This window comes from Plecotus auritus (genome assembly GCF_963455305.1).
Source record: "Plecotus auritus genome assembly, chromosome: 5".
NCBI lineage: Eukaryota > Metazoa > Chordata > Mammalia > Chiroptera > Vespertilionidae > Plecotus > Plecotus auritus.
The window spans coordinates 182,629,726-182,651,672 of record NC_137776.1 but is presented as its reverse complement, the minus strand read 5'-3'; the positions used below and the strand labels follow the sequence as shown (position 1 = coordinate 182,651,672).

Sequence of the window (21,947 nt, the reverse complement as noted above, 5' to 3'; positions counted from 1 at the left end):
CACAGCAGAGGTCTCCTGCACAGATGCTGATGGGGTGCAGCACCTGTCACAATTGGGGTCCAACAGGCCTGACCGCCTGTCAGGTGCCCAGAGGCCCAGCACAGAGGGAGGGACACAGGGACCCTTTCCCTAGCCGTATCCACCTCGACCTGTCCAGCCCTGCAGCCTCCCACAGCCCCGGCCCTGTCTCCAACCAGCCGCGGCCCTACCGGGCCAGGAATATCAGGGCAGCGCGACTCTTCTCTGTGTGCCCTGAGCCCCCAAAGCCTGCGAGTTCAAAGGGCATAGGGAGCAGCTACCAGGACCCGAGACACAAGCCGAACTACACTACCCACAATTCCCCGGGCTTGCCAAAAAGGAAATGTCGTTTATGCAAGGAGAGGCTCAGCTCTCCTAGCAGCTGCAGAGGGGGAGAGAGGCGGGAGAGGGGTAGAGCATTACCAGGGGGAAGGCGGGAGGCGTGTGGGGCGCGAGGGTGGAGAGCAGGGCGGGCGGCGAGGAGGAGGCGGCGCTCGCCGCCGCCGCCTGCGGACCTGCATCCCCGCGGGGCCGGCGAGCAGGCGGCGGTGCCTGCGTGTGCGGTGCTCCCGCCGGCGGCTGCAGGCGGACGCGGGGCCAGGCCGGCGTAGGGGCTGAGTTTCTGCAAAGTTTGACCTGGTTGCCTTTCCGATGCTGCAGCGGAGCGAGGCAGCGCGGGGCGCGCCGGGCGTTGCGGCGCGGCGGCGGGGCTGAGTGGCGACTGCAGGCTCACGATGATCATAAAATAAGGGAGGCGCGCGGGGTGGGGGCGAGAGCGCCCCGAGCCTCAGCCCTCCGCCCCCTCGCCCCCCAGTACCCCTGAGATAGGAGGACGTGGGGGCCAGCGGCGCCCACGCCAGCCCCAGACCCTAGTAGAGCCAAAGGACACTGCCCGGGGCAGGGGGTAGGGGCGCCCGGAGGACGTGCCCGCGGCGGGGTCAGGGGCGGCCGGAGGGCGGCGGCCGGGGCTCGCGGATTGGCCCGAGGGGCAGGTGAGTCGCCGGCGCCGCCCGGGTGGGGGCGTGCGCGTCTGAGTTCCCCCGCGGCTGCGAGTGTGCCCAGCGCGCGGGGATTCGGGGCCAGTCGCGGCTGAAGAGGGGGGACAGATGCGGCGGGGCTAGGGCACTGTGCCCTCCAAGGGTCGGGGGATCCCGGCCCGGGAAGGGGCGCGCGCCCGATCCCACCGGCCTGCGGGGTGGCACTGCGCCCTCAGGGGGCCGGAGGGACTGGCTGGGGAAGGGGAGCGGGCGGCGAGGCGGTGGGCGCGGTGCCAGGGCCGGCAAGTCCACGCGGCCCACTGCAGTGCTGGCCTGCCCCCCGCCCCCCCGCCCCGTCCTCGGGCCGGGATGGTGTCAGCGGAGATGTCACGGGCGGCGATTATTCGCTGGAGCGCGCGGTCGTGCGGCTGCCACTGACGGGGCGGGCGGCGGAGGGGGGGCGCCTCCTCCGGGGAGACCGCCCAGAGCTGCGCTGTCAGCTCCGAGCCCGCGCCCTGTGCACACGCGTCGTTGCCCCGCGCGCCCCCCGCGGCAAAGTTAGACTCAACTTCGAGGCGGGCCTTGACGCCCTGTCCCTTCCACTTCCCACCAGGTCCCGGGAGGCTGCGGCGACCGAGGCGGCGGCTCAAGCGCAGCCTGGGAGCCCCAAACGGCGGGCGGCGACAGCGACGAGGGAAAGCGGCGCGCCCGCGTGGGGGCGTCGGCTCGCGCCTCCCGTGGGCGCCGACCAGGACCCGCGCTGCGCCGCGCTCCGCGGGGACCTCGCGGGCGGCCCGAGTCCGGCGCTCGCCTCCAGGAAGCCGCGGGTCGGCGCTCGCCCTCGAGGGAGCCGGGACCTCCGGCGACTGAACAGAAACTGCCCTTCCATTGATTCGGCCCCGCGGGGCGAGAGGCCGGGCGAGTGTCCCGCGCGCGTGCGGAAGGCAGAGGGCAGGAAGTCGGGCTTCTGCAGCGAGGTGGCGGCCGCGCCGCGCCGGGCGGACGGGACGAGCCTGCCTTATTGATGTGTCCCCGTATCGCCTTCTTCCCCACGACTTCAGGGAGCGTCCCGGAGCTGCGTTCCCCGCGTGGAGGCCCGGAAGGGCTGGATGTCAGAGCAACACGATGATCCACTAATATCCAAACTTTTCTTTTTTTAACCCAAAGAATATCGGTGATTTTTGTCCACTGCGAGCAGAAGAACCCGGGACCCTTGAAATGCAGCAAAGCCTTTATTTATAAACAGGCCTGAGGTGTGGTACGCACGCGCCCCTGCCCATTGAGCTATCTATCCTATGGATATCGGTCTGGAGCGTTGAAGGAGACTTGACGCCGGAGAGCAGTCCCGTTTGCACTGGGTCCCGCGGCCTCCGTCCTTTCAATGCCCAGTTTCCTCTGGGACTGCTGGCCTTCCCTGGAGATCAGAGCGGTGCTGTGTGCCATGGGCTGTATCCAGAGCATCGGGGGCAAAGCCAGAATCTTCCGGGAAGGAATCACGGTGATTGATGTGAAAGCCTCTATCGACCCCGTCCCCACCAGCATCGACGAGTCCTCCAGCGTGGTGCTCCGCTACCGGACACCCCACTTCCGTGCCTCGGCCCAGGTGGTCATGCCGCCCATCCCCAGGAAGGAGACCTGGGTAGTTGGCTGGATCCAGGCGTGCAGCCACATGGAGTTCTACAACCAGTACGGGGAGCAGGGCATGTGAGTACCGTTCAGGGGCGAGCTTTGGGGGGCCGCGTGGGGTGTGCAGCTTGATGGTCTGGGGCAGAGGGGAGCTTTAGGCATGTCCGGAAGTGGCCTCCGAGTCCTCCTTGGCCACGTGACCCCCTAGAGGGTTTGCGTGTTGGCTCAGATTGGGCTCATGGCTCCAGGACCTCCTTTCCCCCTGTCCCCCCGGTAGCCGAGAAAGCAGAGGAGCCCTGGCTGGGTAGCTCAGGGGTTAGAGCAGTGGTTCTCAACCTTCCTAACGCCGCCACCCTTTCATACAGTTCATGTTGTGGGGACCCCCAACCATAAAATTATTTTCGTTGCTACTTCATAACTGTAATTTTGCTACTGTTATGAACCATAATGTAAATACCTGTGTTTTCCGATGGTCTTAGCCGACCCTGCTAGCGGTTCTCAACCTGTGTGGGTCATGACCCACTGCTGTAGAGCCTAAGACCATCGGAAAACACAGATATTTACATTACGGTTCATAACAGTAGCAAAATTAGAGTTATGAAGTAGCAACGAAAATAATTTTATGGTCGGGGGTCCCCACCACATGGGGAACTGTATTAAAGTCGCGGCGTTAGAAAGGTTGAGAACCACTGGGTTAGAGAGTCATCCTGATACGCCAAGGTTGTGGGTTTGATTCCCGCGACCAGTGAATGCATAAATAATTGGAACCAATTGATTTCTCTCTCTCTTCCTTCCTCTCTCTCTTTAAAATCAACCAGTCAATCAAAAGCAGAGGAAATCCCATCAGGCGCCTCTTTGACAAAGCAAGCATGCTGTCTGGATCAGCAGAGGCCCCCGCTGGGCCCCGGCTCCGGCCCTGGGAGCCCACGTGGCGGACGCTCAGGGAAGGAACTGGGTACCCGGGAGCCGCCTGTTGTCTGCCCAGAGCCGTGTGGCTGGGTGGGAACTGGCTCCGGGGCCGTCACATGCGCCTCAGCTTTTGGTGGTGGTGGTGGGGGGTGCTTCACTGCTCCCCGTGGTGTGTTTGAGAGGACGGCCGGTTTTAGAGACCAGGTTTGCTTCGTGGGGTCGCGTTTTTTTCTCTCCAAGACGGGAGGCCACTCAGTGGACATCAGTTTCAGGCTCCAGGGGCCCTGCCGCTGAGAGGAGCCCTCTGGCCTCTCCCCAGCCTGGCCTCCAGGATAATGTAAATCTCCGTGCGGGACCCTGGGCCGGTGCTGCTTTTCTGGCATGTTCCCTGATCCCAGGGTGGCCATCCTGGGTGTGGAAGAGCAGTGGTGACTTCACCTGAAGAGCCAGCCTCAGGCAGGCGGTGCCAATAGCCGTTTTGGGGCACGGGGCCACGCTCCTGCGGCCCCCCTCTCAACGTCCATCCTGTGCAGCAGGCGGGTCCGCAGTGAGGACGAGAGACGCCCCAGGCGCAGGGCTTTGCGCTGTCTAGGAACATCCTGGGCCGCCTGAAATTAGGGGGGGGTAGGAGGGCAGGGGGCTGGAGGGACATCAAATGTCACGGCTGCTCCAGCACTGACTGAGCTAGAAGGGAAACGGGGATCGCAGTAAAACTTAAAACGAGGGTGTAACCGCGATCGCCCGAGGAGGTGTGTGCGCCGCCCACCTACGTGGACACTCACCGCTCCTCCACCAGCCTGTTTCCATGCCCAAGCCCTTTAATTCCCGAAAGCGGCCCTTAATCCAGGCTGGGGGCTGACTCCCCGTTCCAAAGGGAAACATGAGTCTCAGCTATTTGCTGTGAATCTTTCCTAAGAAGCCGTAAGCTCGAAGCCTTCTGGGGCTTTGCAAGGCATCCAGGACAGCTGGCAGGACGGAAAGGGTTCGCCCTGGGGTCGGGCAGGCAGGGGGCCCTTCAGCGCTTGGAGGGTGGGGGTGCCAGGAGGGAGGAAGGGATGCGATGCGATGTGATGAGGTGGACGGGATGTGTGGTGGGAGGGCCCGGGCCGGGAGCCTCAGCCTTCCCATCTGCGCACAGGGTTTCCAGTCCGCGAGGCCCTGCCCTCTGCGCCCAGACTCTGACGTCCAGGCGCTGGCTGGAGGCAGGCCCGAGCCAGGAGACCCGAGACGACCTTTCTCTTTCTGTGCCAGGCCTTGCCTCCCGGGGGGGGCGGGGGGGAGCCCGGGGCACACACCTCAGCTGCAGTCACGCAGCCCTGGGCGGCGTCCAGGCTCCGCCGCTTTCCGGGGCGCCCTGAGCCACCCTGACCGCGGCTTCTTCCTCTGCAAACGGGGCGTCCTAGCCCTTGCGCCACGGCTTGTTGCGAGAACGATGGGAGATGTTTGTCCAGCAGCCGGCACCACGCCGAGCCCAGGGCACAGTACCTAATGCAGCGGCTTTCGCCTTTAACGTCATTACTGTGATGGAATTTGGTGATTTTCTGACGGGGAGGCCGCGACTGCATCTGTAATGAGTTGAGAATCGTGGCTGAAACTTCAGACTGCCGGCCGACATGACTCTTGTATTCCGTTTTCTCCCGCCCCCGGCCTTCCTCTTGTCACACAGGGCCACTCCCTGACTGGTACCAACTTTGAAAGAGTCGTGAGCGACTGGCGTTTCCCAGGGGCCGACGGCCGGCTTCCTGGCCGTCTACCTGCTTCCCTGGGCCCGTCCCCTCCCTGGGACACCTCTGTTGGCTCAGGGCCCCCAGTGTCGGTGTCCCATCCTCCTGGGCTCCTGATCCCCGGTGGAGGGGCCCAGCCCCGGAGGAAGGGCAGAGTTTGAGGCTCCCTGTGGGATCGGGATCGTGTCCCTCATGGGCTCAGACCCTGGGGTCCGAATGACGGACCAGTGGTGACGCGCCGGGGCTTGGGAAGTCACCCCGGAGCGTTGGCGCTGTCGTCGGCTGCTGTGAGGATTCGCGAGGACAGATGTAGGTGACGCCCCTGGGGCTGAAATGCTGAGTTGGAAGCTGCTCGACTTACAATTAATCAACAGAATCGTTGTAAGAATCACCGAACAGCGCAGCTGTTCTGAGCCGGTGCCGCTGGGAACGGGAAGGGTCATGGGGAGTCATGGCAGGTTTGACAGGGTTGGAGGGAGGGACCGTGCGATTACTGTGTTTTTAAAAGACCATTCAGGCTTCTGCAGGGGGCGGGAGGGGAGGCTGGGAGGCCTGGGCGATGGGGGGAGGGGGCGGAGAAAGGGGTGCTGGCTGGGGTGAGGTCAGGGAAGGGCTGGCTTAGAGGAGGCCCGAGTGTGCGTGTGACGCAAACACCCTTCCCATCTATCTCCCTGACCCCCCATGACTCTTCATGTCTTTAAGCCCCGTGACATGAGAGTGAGGAGGGAGGAGCCGGCGGGACTGACCAGGGACCTCCCGCTGCCCAGAACTGCCCCTGGCTTCGCCCGGACCAGAGGCTGTGCTGTGCATCGCAGGATGTGGACCGGAGCCCCTGGTCTCGACCCGCTCCCTGCCAGCAGCCCCCCAAACCCGGTTGTGACAGCCAAAAGTGTCTCCAGACACGGCCGGCTGTCCCTGGGAGGGGTGTGCAGCCCCTGCTGGTTGAGAAGCACCAGATGAGACCCGGACAGTTTGAATCATTCAAACGAAACGCTCGCCCTGGGCTTCAGCGGCCGAGGCGGGCACAGGTGGCAAAGGTTAGGGCTTCCGTTCTTTACAAATGGGCTTGTACTCAAAATATTAATTCCGGATACTTAACCCAAACCTATTAATACCCCAAACATTATCCCTGCTGGAGATTAATCTCTAATCCAGTGGAACTTTTAAAAGGACATTCTGGGTCTGAAATATTTCAAGGGGGACAATAATGTGACTCCCACAGCCAGCCATACAATGGTGAGCTTCTCCGAGCCAGCTTGAGAGGATGCTATATGGTTTTGGGTCCAACCCACATTACTTTCAAAGCCACACTCCCCGCCCCCCCCCCGCTTCCCCCCCGCTCCCCGCAAACTGTTGGGGACACCTGCCTCCACAGCCCCGTCCTCCGCAATTCCTCAACCGCCACCTGTCAGCCGGCACCGCCTTCTGAGTGACAAGTCACCGTTTCTCTCCTGCGTGGGAGACACTTCACGTTGTCCCCAGTTTGCCCCTCTCCGGGGCCCCCACGGGGATCGGGCCCAGGGCCAAGGCCAAGGGGCAGACCTGGGGGGAGGGGAGGCGAACCCCCGCTCCGCCATTCACTGGTGCTGAGACCCTGGGCCAGTCTCAGCCTTGCGGAGCCTCGCTGTGCCCATCCACGAAGTGGGGAGAACAGTCCTTCCCTCATGCAGGGCGGTGAGGGTTCCGTGAGGGGAGGCATTGCGAGAACCTAGCACAGCACCCGGGGCGTCTGAAGGCCGGATCCGTGGTAGCTGTCAATGTCATAACGGCTGCTGATTAATCATTAATGAGCAACGCCGGCAGCGTCAGCATAAAGATGGCTATATTGTGCTGTCGCTGTGGCTGCCGCCTCTCGGGGTTGGGTTTCACGCACCCGTCTACAGTGTGAGCGCCCTGGACGAGGAGGCTGGTGAGGGTCTTTCCAGCCAGAAATGGGCTGGCTCGGGGTGAGCTGGTAGGAAGGCCGGGCAGGTTGGAGGGGCCTGCGGCCTGGGGCTGGGGTGCTGGAGCGGCTGGTGTGCGGAGGGGCCGGCTCCCTCTCCTCTCTGTTACTTCCCAAGGGCCTCATCGGAGGAGGAGGAACCAGCCCGAGGCCTGAAGCCCCTGCCCGAGGGAGCGTGCTGCTCCAGCGGGTCTGGGACCGGCCGGAGGAATGGCCGGTGACCACATGGCCTCTTCCTGCAGCCCGGGCCTGAGCCGGGCTCCGCACAGAACAATCGAGGACGCTGCTTCCTCTCGGCGCCCGGAAGGTGCCCCCCCCCCCGCCCCCCCAGCTGCTGGCCTGGCAGAGGGCGGGCGGAGCGGGTGGGAGAGGGAAGTCCTGGTTTCCAGGCTCTGGGGTGGGAGGAAGTGGCGGGGGACGGCCTGGCCAAAGAGAACTCCCTCCGCCGGCCCTAGCCCAGGGATCTCCCCAAGCCTCACCTCCGAGTGCCCCACACAAAGGCTGGTTGTTCCTGGAGATGTGCGCGAAGGCAGCGCCATAATCAGGGAAGTAAATGGAACACACGTCCGTGTTTCTGCGGATCGGATCTGGGTAAAACGGAAAAGATCAGTAAAGTGGGCTATGGTGGCTGCCACGAGGGAAAAGGATCAGATTCTAGATGGCACTGGACGTAGCTGTAAAAGACGTAGGAAGCCATTTTCCATGAAGAAGACGTCGTGACAATGGGAACGTAGACTGCGTGTGTGTGTGTGTGTGTGTGTGTGAAAGGTCTAGAAGGATGTTTACCAGCGGGTAACCTACCGCAGGGAGGGAGGGCAGCGCAGAAGAGACACTTTCGTTTCTCACTTAGTGCACGTCTCTGTGGCTGCCGCTAAAGAAACACAGCTTTTACGACGAAGAACTGCAGTTAAACAGGCACCGTTGGTCTATCCCTTCCTGATAGGCCCAGGGCCGGCGTGGCCTGGGTGGAGAGGGGCGCAGGGCAGCGTGGGGCTGGTGTTTGGGGGACCCAGGGCAGGTGGGAAGAGGGGGACACTGCAGCCCCTCCCCCAGAGAGCAGGTGCCCGGTGACCCGCCTGGTGGGGGGGCCAGCCTGGTGGGTGCCCACCCGCCTGGGGCAGACGTCAGGAAACCGGGATCCCACTCTGGCTTCAGGGGGGCTTTTTGGGCATCAGTTTCTGTAAAATTGCAAACATTTGCAGAATTTCAACTTTTTGTGAATTGCCAAAACTGTTTTCTTGAGGACGAGGCGAGATCATCCCTTGGTGCCCGCTGGGCCGAGCCAGGGCCCGAAGCCAGCCGGCAGGAGCTGGGTGCCCGCGGCCTCGGTCCTCCTGGGACTGTTTCTCAGTGCCCAGTGGGCGCCGTGGGACTGGGGTCAGCTTAGTGTCACTTGAATTTATTTTTTTATTATTATTTTTTAAAAATCTATTTTATTGATATTTCACAGAGAGGAAGGGAGAGGGATAGAGAGCTAGAAACATCGATGAGAGAGAAACATCGATCAGCTGCCTCCTGCACACCTCCCACTGGGGATGTGCCCGCAACCAAGTTACGTGCCCTTGACCGGAATCGAATCCGGGACCCTTCAGTCCGCAGGCCGACGCTCTATCCACTGAGCCAAACCGGTTTCGGCAGTGTCACTTGAATTTAAAGCAACACATTTATTTTAATATATCTTAGAAAAAATATATATGTATTTAGCATATTTGTTATTTCAAAGGTATTTCTTAGGAAAAGTCAAGTTTAGTTGAGTTTTTTAAAAAGTGATTGATTTGAAGGAAAATACAGGAGGTGTGTGCGCAGGAGCCAGTGAAGAGGCAGGAAGCCGGCTCAGTGCTGAGGCCCAGGGGGCGGGCCCACAGTCAGAGCCCCCCGCCCACACCCACGGGGAGGGGCCCCCAGGGGTGCGCCAGGCCATCCATGCCTGGGAGAGCCCAGGCCCAGGCTCACCACCCTGCCTGGCTCCGTCTGAAGGAGCCAGGGGTGTGCCCCCGTGGTGCCAGGAGGGCCTCCCCCACACACCCCTGGGCGTCGGCCTCCCTGGTTTCCTTCGCCCTCTACTGAGAGGCCTTCGCACTGGGCCTGCTGGGATGGGTGGCGGGGCCTGGAGCCACAGGGAGACCATCCCCGCCCTTGTGGCCCTCAGCAGGGAGGGCCAGCTCCAGGGAAGGTCCTACTGTACCCCCTTCAGATCGCATTCTCAGTCAGGCATGCTGCTCAGAGCTGTGTGCGTGCGCACATATGTGCATGTGTGTGTATACATGTGATTGTGCACGTCTCTGTGTGTATATCTGTGTGTCTGTGTTTCTGTATATGTCTCTGTGTGCCTGTATGTGTGCGTGTGTTGAGCGAGGGTCCATTGGAGGCCAGTTGCTCAGGCTGTGGGTCCTGGTCCAGCGTCTCCCTGGTTACGTGACCTTGGGCCAGGCCTCTAACATCTCCAAGTGTCCCCGATGAAAGGCGCCCGCACCCCGGCCCAGGCTGAGGACGGGAGACGGTGCGTAGGTGCCCAGTACGTAGCATGGCCGATGTGCTGCTGCTGTGGGGATGCCCCGTTGGGACTGGCACTGCCAGCCACAGCGTTCAGGTAAGGGGCGCGCCAGCAGCGCAGCTTCCCGTGAGGTCCCGTGGGCTCCGGCCCTGCCCACGGCACTGGTCTAGCACCAACATAAATCCTGAGGTCTGGCCCTGCCCTCCCGAGATCCTCAACGATGATCGTATGATTACTGAATCACCCGCGGACGTGCCAGGAAACAGCAGCAGGAGCATGAGTGGCATCGGCCTCGTGGGAGGGTGAGGGGGGGCTTCCCTGGGGACTCCAGGGCTGAGCCAGGAGCACCGCCCAGGAGCACGGGGAGGCCGGGCGGGCGCTGCTCCAGGCAGAGGCCCTGGGGGGCGGGGCCGTTAGAGGAAGTGAGAATGGTTAGAGGGTCTGCAGCCTGGGCAGGGTAAGTGTGTGAGTGTGTGTGTGTGTGTGTGTGTGAGTGTGAGTGTGTGCGTGTGTTTTGTACACACACACGTGTGTGCATGGGACCTGGGCTTCAATGATATCGGCTTTAAGGGTCATGGGGAGTCATGGCAGGTTTGACAGGGTTGGAGGGAGGGACGGTGCGATTACTGTTTTTAAAAGATCACTCAGGCTTCTGCAGGGGGCGGGAGGGGAGGCTGGGAGGCCTGGGCGGGCGGGGGGGAGGGGTGCTGGCTGGGGTGAGGTCAGGGAGAAGGGGGACTGTCTCAAGGCAGGAGGCAGAGTCAGGGATGGTGGGGGCTGGAGAGCACGGGGCCCCCCACCATCTCTGTGGACCAGGCGGCACCCCGTCCATTTCTCTCCCAGCTTGTGGCCAGCGTCAGTGACGGGTGCTCTGCAAACTCTCGTTGAGGGGGTGCTGGTGGGGACTGCAGATGGAGCTGGGTGTTGAGGGAAGCTGAGGGGTCCCATTCTGACGTGATACCGGGGGGCCCAGAAGGCGTGTGAGGTCTGGCGCCAAGCCTGGACTCCCTGCGGCCCTTTGCCTTCCTATACCTACGAGGACCCAGCACAGCTGGGGTCTGGAGAGAAGCTGGTGGGGCAGGTGGACCGAGGCCTGTGGACCTGGGGCTGGACAGGCGTGTCCCCGCCTCCAAGCCAATCCGTCGGTTACGCGCTTGTGCGCAGGCACGGTACCTACCCCTTTTGGTGGCATCTGCGAGTCAGACACTGTATTGCTCAGTGTGTGCAGGGCCGGGGTCCGAGCCCCCACTCCGCCCTGTGGGCAAAGCACTGAAGGTCGGCCTCGACGTCCAAGGTCATTCCAGAACCAGCAGGAAATCTCAGAGGAGGCCCAGCTGCGTGGAATCCACTCCCCGCAGAGCACGTGGAGTCTGAAACCACAGTGAGGTCAAATCAGGGCCGCAGGGCCCAAGTGCTGACACCTCCCTCCAGCGGTCCCCGAAGTTTCCACATGTGGCTGTTGACTGTGTACCAGGTAATGTACATCAACGCATGCCGTCCCCCCCAGACCTTGCCAGGTGGGCGGGGCTACCCACTGTTGACCGATGGTGACCCCTGACTCAGAGATTTGTGACTTGATCCGAGCCGGACTGAGACTGGATCCAGGGCTGGCCCGTGGCCCCCAGAAGCCGTGCCCTTAACCTCCCTCCCTCGCACCTCCTCGATGGGCACACAGGCCACGGGACCAGATCCAGGCCGTGCTGGCTGGCGATGACTTGAAAACAGATGCCCTTGGCCCTGGTTCTGAGTAACAGCCCATGAGACGGCTGTCTGCCAGCTCATGGGGACCATCACCTGTCTGACTGAGCAGGGGCTGGAGCCTTTGGGGGCGGGGGGAGGAAAGGCATCTTGGAATTAGGGGGCAGAGGCAGAGGGAGAGAAGCCGTCGTGGTATTGGGAAGCCCCCACTCCCCAAACAAGGGGCCGAGGAAGCGCAAAGTTCCTTTTGCAAGATGGCGTCCTGCCTTCTATAGTGTTTGTGCAATTAAACTACAGCCGTGAGCGGACGGAGCGGGTGCCTTCGAAGCAGGCCGCTGCAGCGGGCGGGTCTGGGAGAGCAGAGCGGCGAGATCAGGGGGACCGGTGGGCACTTGAGAAACGTGAGGTGGTTTGAGCTGCTGCCCAGGTTCCCTCTGAGAGGTGAGCTCAAGGCTGTGGGCAGGAGAGGGCTACCCAGGCAGGTGACTTCCAATAAAACAGAAAACGAACGGAAAAAAAAGTTAGCAAAATCACGGTGGTAATAATTTCTCCTCCGTGTCCCCAATGTTGCCAACCGCTAACATTACATGATGTATTTCCATAGAGGAACGCATTTTTTAAAATTCTGACCCGATATACGTACAAGTTCCATTTGGGCCATTTTTAGGTTCAGTGGCATTAAGCACATGCTCGTGGCCACGCGCTCATCTCCAGCACTTTCACCCCAAACGGGAACTCTGTCCCCGTGGAACACGAACCCTCAGCCCTGGTGACCATTCTGCTTCCTGTCCTTGTGAACTGACTGCTCCGGGGACCCCGTGGGTGTGGCATCACTCCGTGTCTGTCCTGTGTCTGCTTACTCCACAGCATCACGTCCTCAGGGCTCGTCCGAGACGTAGCAGGTGTCACAATGTCCCTCCTTTTAAGGCTGGATGACGCCCCATCGTGTGGATGGGCCTGTTTGTCCCTCACCCGCCCCTGGGCACTGCCGTCCCCGCCTCTGGGCTGCCGCGAAGGCTGCTGCAGTGAGCAGGGGCGCTCGGGCAGAGCAGGGGTCCCCAGGGCAGCTGTGGCGAGTGCGGGCGTTCAGCACTCTGAGTGCCAAGCGTCCTGAGCTGGCATCATGGGCCCAGGCGGAACCAGCCCTGGACCACGCCAGGCTGCCCGGGTCCGATGCCATCACTTAGCCCGGTCACCTTGGGAAAAGCCCGGCCCGGGCTGTGCTCTCCTCACCTGTGCGGTGGGGCACGTGATTGCTGATGCATCTCTAAGCGGGGCTCCCAGACACTGCTGTGTCCTCGGAGCAGCTCGGATGGGCTGAGCGTTGTTATGGCAACTATAGTGACGGTAGTGGTGCCAGCAGCGACCAACTACGGGCATTTACCTTGTGCTCTGCCCTGGCCTGGCACATTCTTATCTTCCTCAGTGACCCCAGCAGGGACACGTGTCTGCACGGGGTCTCCCACCAGGGAGGGGGCAGCTGAGACGTACAGGGAGGCCTGTGGGGTTCCAGAGTCTGAGCTCTGGACACCCCGGCTGCCTGCTCCCGCCCCGGGAAGGCTGAGCCCCTAGGCCTCTGGCAGCAAAAGCCCAGTGCGGGGCCGCTCTGCAGCAAAGCACGGGGGCACCCTGGAGCCGGCCCAGCGCGGGGCTGAGGGCACTGAGATGGGGCTGGTTAGGTTTTCGTGATTCTACGGCTCCAGGGGCGGGCCAGGCAGGCGGGGGCGATTCCGGCTGCATGGCGCTTCCTCTTCTAGGCAGGCGTGAGCAGAAAGGAAGGGGAAGGGTGGGGGAGGGGAGGAAGGGGCATCTGGGCCCCGGAAGCCTCAGGTGCTTGCTGTGGCCCCGGGGAGGGCCTGGGAGCCCTGACTCCCATGAGGGAGAGAGACACGGAGGTGAGAGGCCAGCCCTTAAGCAGAGGGCCCTGAGGTGCTGGTTCCTACACCCGCGGCCCGTGCTGGCAGGAGAGGCCGGAAGCTCCCCCTTTCACGGGTGGGGGCACTGAAGCTCAGGGGCAGGCATTGCCCCAGGTCATGCACTGGTCAGTGGAGGGGCCAGGATTCATCTCGGATGTGCTGACCCGTGGCCACTGGGCTCTGAAGCGTGGCCTTGAAAGCAAGAGAAAGTCATGGGCCAGAGGGGCGGGCAGCAGGCCCCCTCCCCCGCACCACGTGCTAAGTGGTCCAGCCGCTCGGAGCCTATGGCCTCCGCCTCAGCCACGGTCGCACGTGGCCGTCCCAACAGCAGCTGGCACAGGGCGCTCCTTCCGGTTCCCCATCCCCTCGGGCTGGGCAGCCAGGGCTTCCTGAAGCCCAGCTGGGAGCCAGCGGGACGGCCGTGGTTTCAGGAGGAGACCGATTTGAGACGATGCAAGAGAACGGGGTGGATTTTGAGGGGGAGTGATGTTGGGGGAGCCCCTGTTCAATGCCATGATGACGGATGTCTCTTTACCGTCTGGCCCCCTGGGAGGTGAGCCCCCCGGGCAGGGGGCGGCCGGGGGCCTGTGGGCGGCTGGCTGAGCAAACCGCCTTCCCCCCCGCAGGTCCAGCTGGGAGCTCCCGGACCTCCTGGAGGGCAAGATCGAGGCCATCAGTGACTCGGACGGGGTGAACTACCCCTGGTACGGCAACACCACAGAGACGTGCACCATCGTGGGCCCCACCAAGAGGGACTCCAAGTTCATCATCAGCATGAATGACAACTTCTACCCCAGCGTCACGTGGGCCGTGCCCGTCAGCGAGAGCAACGTGGCCAGGCTGACCAACATCTACCGGGACCAGAGCTTCACCACGTGGCTGGTGGCCGCCAACACCTCGACCAACGACATGATCATCCTGCAGACGCTGCACTGGCGCATGCAGCTCAGCATCGAGGTGAACCCCAGCCGGCCCCTGGGCCAGCGCGCCCGCCTGCGGGAGCCCATCGCGCAGGACCAGCCCAAGATCCTGAGCAGGAACGAGCCCATCCCGCCCAGCGCCCTGGTCAAGCCCAATGCCAACGACGCTCAGGTCCTCATGTGGCGGCCCAAGTACGGGCAGCCGCTGGTGGTGATCCCGCCCAAGCACCGGTAGCAGCCGGCCGGGGCGCCTGCCCGCTCCGACTCCCAACGATGCGACCGCTCCAACACCCCACGAGGACGCCCATCATCCAGCAAAATACAACCATTCTACCTTGTCCAGCGGGGTCTCACTGTGCGCATGCCCGGACGGCCTCTGACCTCTCTGATGGAGCCGCTGCCTGCGGGGAGGGGGGAGACCAGCGGGACAGATTAGGATGAATCCCAGGTGCGCCCTCCCGTCACTGGGGTTTCCTTTCCTCACAATTTCATTCACTTGCAACAGACGCCCCCACACAACTGCTTTCAGTCCTTTTTTTTTTTTTTTTTTTTTAGACGCCTCTCTAGGAGGTTCGGGCGGGAGGAGGGGGAGCTGATGAGTGACAGGCCCGCGCTTACTGACCCGTGGGTGCCGGGCCCTCCCACGCGCCCCCCCCTCGCCCTCCCTCCCTCACGCGGCCTTATGTAGACTTGCTTTGCCAAACCTTTGCCTTAAGCTGAATTTAAAGGAAAAACACCGAAACAGATCTAAAGCAGGATCTCTCTTCTGCTGGACTTTTCATCTCCTGCCGGGGGCTGGGAGGAGTTGGGTCCGGAGGAGAGAGACTCCCTGAGCCCCACCTCCCGGGCATCTGGGGACAGGGGCAGGGACACAGGCCTAAAACCAGCAGCTTATGCTTGTGTTTCAGCAGGAACAAAACCACGGACAGACGCTGCCTAAAGAGCCCCAGGTGGAACCCCCCCGCCCCCGTCCCCGGTCCAGGGGGCTCTGCCAGGGCTGCCCTCGCCTCCTCCCCGCAGCCTTGCCTTGCTCATGGGTCGTGGAGGGAGGGAGGGTCCTGGGAGTTGCAGGTGGAGCCCCGGGCATTTCTGCCCTGTGTGTGTGTGCCCGGCACCATCGCCGGGGGTCTGCACCCACATCTCACTCAGTGAGCCTTTTCCTTCCCAGCCACGCTGGTCCCAAATGCCGGGGGGCCAGCCACGTGGGCCCAGGCTTAGCTCTAGTTGGCAGGTCAGAGGAAAGGCGCCCCTTTCCCTCCAGGCTCCTTCTCAGGGGACATCTGAACACACAGCGCTGGAGGGGGGCGGCCTCGGAGGGAGCACACGGCTTCCTGGGTCCCCTGCAGCCTGTCCTGGGAAGTAAACCGGGGCCCAGGGTTGAAGCATCGGAGCGCTGGCTGGTCTGGGACAGCATGCCAGCCTTTGATGGCCACTCTCCCTCGCGTCCTGGGCGCCGGGAGTCCCAGGACTCGGTCCCCAGTGACACCAAGCTTTCTTAGCGGTGTCTGCCTTGAAGGCTGCTTGCAGGAGCTGTGGGGGGTACCCCCCTAAAGCCCCCTTCCTCCAAGCTTGCCAAGCCCACAGCTGCATCACCCAGGCCCCGCATTCAAACTAATAATCAAGCACAGAAAACCATCAGATGAGAAAAATGATCCATTTCTGCACACGAGCCACTTGTAGGAGCCCCCGTGACCACACAGGAGGCATCGGTCACCTAGTCCTCGGTCCCTGTTACCCACGTGACTGTATTTATTCAGGGGTGCTTACCGTCCATCCAGTCCCTCCCCCGAGCCCCACTCCTGACAGGCGCACAGCTATCCTGGGACAACTGGATTGCAAACAGCTTGGTGCTTGGGGAGCCTTCCCGGAGCTGCTGGCTCCCCTGGGTGTGTGTGAGCCCGCCTCGAGGTGAGGGCAGGGGGTGCTGGGTCCCAGCTCCCCGTGGGGTGGACCGGGAGGGACCGGGGTGCTGCCTGGCCTCCTGGTGGAGGGCCCTTCTCTGCACTCAGGTTTTTCTTGTACTACAATGGAGAATGGGCCCTGGCGGGGTCACGGCGGAAAGAACAGCAGGGCAGAATCCCTCCAACTCGGACTTGGACAAGGGGAGCAAGCCTGTCAGCCGGGGCCACAGCCTGTGCCCGTGGAGGGAAGGCCGGGCTCCCCTGCCTCTGCCTGGGCCCCTGAATGTCCGGCCCCCGCTCACCCACTCCCGACCCCTCCCTGCCAGCTGGCCTTTCCGAAGACCCCGAGAGGCTGCAGGGCCGGCCAAGGACGCTCCCCCTCCCGTCGGGAGCACAGGCCGGGCTTCTGGCCGGGTCCCCAGTCCCCTGGTGTCCCCCGTGTGGGCACTGGCCCAGCAATAAGGACGTGGAGACTACTGTGAAGCAAATCAGTGCACTTACCAGGAGGCACAGACTCTTGAAGAAAATGTAAAACGAACCTTAAAAAAAAAAATATTCACAAAGAGAAATAAAGTGTAATTTTAAAGTAGGGCTGGCCAGGGTCTGGATGTTTCTGAAGGGGCAGGTCATTGTGGGGTTGCTGGCGCCGTAATCGGGGGGCGCCTGTGGGGCTTGTGCTCAGGGCCGGGGGGACCCTGGGAGGGGCAGGCCACTCGATGCCACCTCTGCCATCCTGGACCTCGGTCCTCACCAGCGTCCTGGCTGGTCCGTGTGGGGAGGAGGGGGGCAGGATTGGGGGTGGCCAGGACTGGGGGGCAGCTTGGCTTTTTGGCAGACAGTAGAATCCCACGTTAAGGGGGTGAGTGTACAGACCTGTAGACCTGTCTTCGTAAGGACGGAGCTGCTGGGGCCATGGGATCCAGAAGGTGGGTCTGCCTGGCCCTCAGCCGGCAGCCGATGTGGGGGATGTGTGTGTGTGTGTGTGTGTGTGGGGGGGGGGGGCGGGCGGGGGCTGCATGGACGCTGAGCCTTGCAGTTCATCCTGTCTTCTAATCAGACTTTCCTACGAAAGGGCGGAGGCGGGGGGTTTGGGGGTCCTGGAGTGGGGGTGGGCTCTGAGGGGGGCCGTGGATTGGAGCCGTCCGAGTCTGGGCGAGAACTGAGCCCTGCCGAGCCCCACCTGCCTTGCATGGGACCCCGGGCTCTCACAGCAGCCGCCTCCTAGCCGGTGGGGCCAGAGCACACTGCTGCTGGTGTCTAGGAATTAACTCACCGAGTCCTCACGACCACCCGGGGTGACCAGGATCCCCATTTCAAATGGGAGGAAACCGAGGGAGAGCGAAGGGGAGAAGCTGCCCAAGGCTGTGCCTGTGGGAAGAGTAGGCCCCGGATTTGAACCCGGGCCCCAGAGCCCAGGTACTGTGGTGCACGCGTTGGGTGCTCAGTCCCAGGGACTGTTACCAGCAGGCCCGGCCTTTGGGCCTTTGGCTCGCTCCCTCCCGGGCTCCCGGGCAGGAAATGCCTTTCTCCCACTCCTGCCCCAGGTGCAGGCAGTTCCTGCCCAGAGTGAGCTGGGCGCGTTCCCTCTGAGGGGCTGCCCGCCCGCGGGGCATTGCCCGTTCACGGGGCATCGGGGATCGGGTTTCTCCTCTGGGGTCCCTTGCTGCAGGGGCCCAGCGGCATCCTGCCTCCTGCCTCCGGGTCGGAGCCACCGAGGCAGGAAGTTGCATAACAGGCCCCGCTGGCCGCCCTCCACCCAGAAGGCTCATGGGTGGTGCAGTCACTGTTGCAGTTCGGCTTTCGGTTGTGGAGTCGGCTCCTGAGCTCTGCCCGTGAGCGTGTGTGGGGTGTGTGTGCACACACACGAGTGTGAGCAGGGAACGGGTGCAGGCCTAGCCCACGGCGGGAGAAAGCTGAGCTGGGTCACAGCGGGACAAGCCCCAGTAGCCCGCGCACCCCACCCTCTTGCAGCCACGCAGCTGAGCGAGGGCGCCAGGACGGCAGCTGCACATGGGGTGCCGTTTGGGAGGGAGGGCCCGTGCAGGGAGGGGGTTGCGGGTGAAGTGGATTCTGAGTGGCCGTTAGTCACGGTGGAAGCCCTCCAGCCTTTCAGGCTGATAGCAGGTTAAATTTAGAAATCCCACACGGGGACGAAGCAGACACCAGACCCAGCCAGCTGTCGCAGGAGCCGGGACCGGGGAGCCTGCTGTCCGGGCAGGGCCGCCCACCTGCCCCGGGACGTCTGGGAGCAGCAGGTGCACCGGGAGCCAGCCCCAGCCTGCCTTCCAAACAGGGAGTGCCGGCGCGGCCACGGCCCTTTCGGGTCACCACCCATCACACTGCGTGGTGCGCTGCCCGTTATAGACCAGGAAACGGGATCTCAGGAAAGGTCGAAGGACTTGCTGAAGGTCACGCAGCTGGGAAGCTGCAGAGCTGGGTTGGCTTCCAACAGCCATGGTGTGTCCGCTCAGTCACTGCTCTTTCTGAGACCACCTGGACCGTCCACACCCCATTCTCCCAGCTACCTGCGGGGCAGAAGGCCCCCGAGTGTGAAGCGAATAGTCGCCCAGCCCGCTGGCACTGGCTGATGGAAACCACTAAATGCAAGCACACCCCCCCGAGCAAATGAGCTCCATCCCTGAGCCTGTGTCCGCAGAGGCAGACCCACACGACCGACACGGGTCCTGGCGCTGCCGCCTGCTCCGCCCAGGCAGGGCCTGCCCGTGTCCCTGCGAGTGGGACGCCGCCGTCAGTTCCTCCACTGGCCTGGCGCTGCTTCATATTTACGGTCCCTTTCAAACCCCAGAGGGCGGCACGCTGGCTGTTCGCTGCAGTGGCGCAGTTAGTGGCCCGTGCTATTCTTGGCTGCCACTTGACGTGCGGAGTGAGGCCCGGCTGGCCGCCTGACCTCGCACGCTGCTTTCCCATCCCGAAGCCAGGACACGCACACCTGGCCCATCCGCCTGTGGGACTCGGAGAAATGGAGGGTTTGTGCTCGGTGTGAACCACGTCCGGGCTGCCTGAGAGGGAGGGCGCTGGGCCGGCGTTTATATCGGACTAGACTTCTCAGGCCTAACGCCACCACGACGTCCAGACCAGGCCTTGCTTATCCAGGACTCTCGGCAACAACAAACAGATCTAGGTGAATGTAGTACCATTCCCCCTTTTTATAGAAATGAAACGGGGGCTCAGAGAGGTTAAGTGACTTGCCTGAGATCACACAGCTAGGACAGGACCCAATCCAAGGCACATCCATGGTCTTAACCAATAAACAATTTGCGGGGTGGAGTCAATTTCTTCCCCTCTTTGGGTCTCAGTTCCTTTCCATATTCAAGGAGGAAATCAAACAAGATGACCTTCAGCCCTAAAACACTGGGCTTCTTTAATTCTCACCCGGGCCAGCTCTGCCTCCCTGAACACACAGCTCACAGCTAACATACGTGGTGAGGAAGGGGCCTGGGTGCACTGTGTGTCTGGGACAGCCCCCCCCCACCCCCCCGCCCCCCAGGAGAAAGCACGAGGTGCATGCTGTGCTGCCGGCGGCCGGCATGGGGGCCGCACGCAGGAAGCACGGCACGTTGGTAAGTGCTTCTGGACAGGACACTGGCCCCGCCATCTGTGACGCTGGCCACCACACAGCAGAGTCCGATCACCACTTGGCTTGGACGTCTCAGAGACGATGTTTATTCGTGTCCAGAACGGCTCAAAATGAAAAAGAAGTCCCTGCAGACAAGCATCAGGGCTCAGCCAGGTCAGCTGCCTGAAGCCGGAGTCCAGGCCGGGATTCAGCTCAGAGCAATTGTTGCCACTTGAGAGAGGAGCTCCCCCCTGGGCCCCCGCAAGAGGGTCTGGGGGAGGAACCCAGGCTGCACCCTCGAATTACCACATGCAGGACCTTGCAACATGATTCTAAGTTTCATTTACCTCCGCAGGGACACACCCTGGTTCCCTAAAACCCAGGGAACGAAACTGAAAAGCAAACAGCCAAGACTTGAGGGTTCTAAATGCTCCGACAATATTGGCTGCTGACAATTTAAGCTGCTCCATCCGCTCCTACAGCCCCTTCTGTCAGCTGCAGCCAGTGATTCACAACCCAGCATGCGGCCCTTCCTGCTCCTCGCTGGGCACCCCTCACTGGGCACCCCTCGTCCAGCTGGAGAGCTGGGGGGTGGCAAGACGGGCAGGGGGAGTGAGCCATGCGTGGCTGTTCTCGCCTGCAGGGGGAGAAACCTGCAGACAGAGCAGGGGTGTGGGGAGTCCTCTCCCTGCACTAGCCCTGCCTGAGGGCGTCCCTCTGGGGAGGGGGTGTCTGGGCCCTGAAGTGAGAGCTGCTGGGTGAAAATACTGTGGGTGTGTCCTCGGGGCAGGGGCACTGGGGCCTGTCCCCTCGGGCCAGGGAAGCCACCTGTGAGCTGGCCATGCCTGTGCCAGGCACTAGCCCACGCCCTGCGCATACCTGCCCTGAGCCGTGGCATCGGCCCTGTTTTAGCTCGGGCCACGTGGCACCTGTTCCAGCTGGTAAGCGGCGGCGGACAGCCTTGTCCCTGGTCTGTGTCCAGTTTGTGCTCATCACCCACTGTGAGCCACGGACAGCTGCTCCGCTGCAAGCTAGCGCCTCCTGGGCTGGTGAGAACCAGAGGCCACTGCCAGGTCTCGGCCAGCCCGGGCCTGGCTCTGACGCTGGCTTTGCTGTGGCCCTGGTGTGATGGGCTGGCTCCACGCCCTTGAACCTTCTGTAAAAGCCTCTCCCCACCCCCTCGTCATCTCCTGCTGGGGTCTGGCTTTTTTTTTTTAAACCTTCCACCGCCCTAACTGGTTTGGCTCAGTAGATAGAGCATTAGCCTGCGAACTGAAGCGTCCTGGGCTCGATTCCGGTCAAGGGCACAGGCGGGGTTGCGGGCTCAATCCCCAGTGGGGGGTGTGCAGGAGGCATCATCATTGATGCTTCTATCTCCTCTCCCTCTCTGAAATCAATAAGAATATATATTTTAAAAAAAAATCTTCCACCAAGGAGTGAGGATATTTTTTCCATTGATTTTTAGAAAGAGTGGAAGGGAGGGGTGTGGGGGGAGAGAGAGAGAGAGAAACATCGATGTGAGAGAGACACACTGATGGATGGCCTCCCACATGCACCCAGATTAGGGGCGGGAATTATACCTGCAACCCAGATATGTGCGCTTGACCGGGAATTGAACCCATGATCCTGTGCACAGGCCGACACTAACCACTGAGCAACTCCAGCCAGGGCGGGGGTCTGGGCAGTCATTCTACGGGGGCATTTATCCCACAGGTCCTGCCTCTGGCTGTCCTGGTGCCACCAGGGCTGAGAGACAAGGCTGACGTGGTCCCTGCCCTCATAGAGCTGTTTGGGGGGAGGGGCAGATCGGACAAACAAATCAGACCACCAGTCACACACATGACGAGTTGGGACGCAGGCCTCAGTAGCAGCGCTGTGGGCGGGAGAACGGGACCGGAGCTGCTGGAGCGGAGCAGGGCAGGCAACCCAGGGAGGCGGCGGGCAAGGGAGTGATCTACACTGACTGCAGGACGAGCAGGGGCGCGTATGGGGCACTGGGCCGAGGCCGAGGCCAAACCCGGATGGGCCACCGGAGGAGCAGGGCAAGTGCCCAGGGACCGGAGAGTGCGGTGGGAGGGGGCAGGAGAGGCAGGGGGACAGCACATGTGACCCGCAGGCCATGGTGAGGATTCCCGGGTGGACGGCCCAGCCTCGGCATGGCTGGCACAGCCTTGGAGGGTTGGGAGGCACGTCTGCTTCTGCATCCGGCCACAAGGAGACGGGGCGGACAGTGCTGGAGGGCCGT

General features: G+C 62.5%; 1 protein-coding gene across 2 annotated transcripts; it reads left to right on the top strand.

Annotated features, from left to right (window-relative positions):
- The first annotated feature begins 1,735 nt into the window (after positions 1-1,735).
- Positions 1,736-14,747, top strand: FAM78A (family with sequence similarity 78 member A). Of its 2 annotated transcripts, none has more exons than XM_080668739.1 (2): positions 1,736-2,699; positions 13,931-14,747. In XM_080668739.1, the coding sequence occupies exons 1-2, from the start codon at positions 2,377-2,379 to the stop codon at positions 14,457-14,459; spliced, it is 852 nt and encodes a 283-aa protein (XP_080524865.1). In that variant the 5' UTR covers positions 1,736-2,376; the 3' UTR covers positions 14,460-14,747. The 2 variants fall into 2 exon arrangements, with proteins under 2 accessions (XP_080524865.1, XP_080524866.1); XM_080668740.1 differs by lacking the exon at positions 1,736-2,699 and adding an exon at positions 10,876-11,164.
- The last annotated feature ends 7,200 nt before the right edge of the window (positions 14,748-21,947 follow it).

Bases quoted from the DNA above. Each gene is read 5' to 3' on its own strand.
- FAM78A (XM_080668739.1), top strand. From the start codon at position 2,377: ATGCCCAGTTTCCTCTGGGACTGCTGGCCTTCCCTGGAGATCAGAGCG. The intron at 2,700-13,930 runs GTGAGTACCGTT...TCCCCCCCGCAG, and splicing joins CAGTACGGGGAGCAGGGCAT to GTCCAGCTGGGAGCTCCCGG.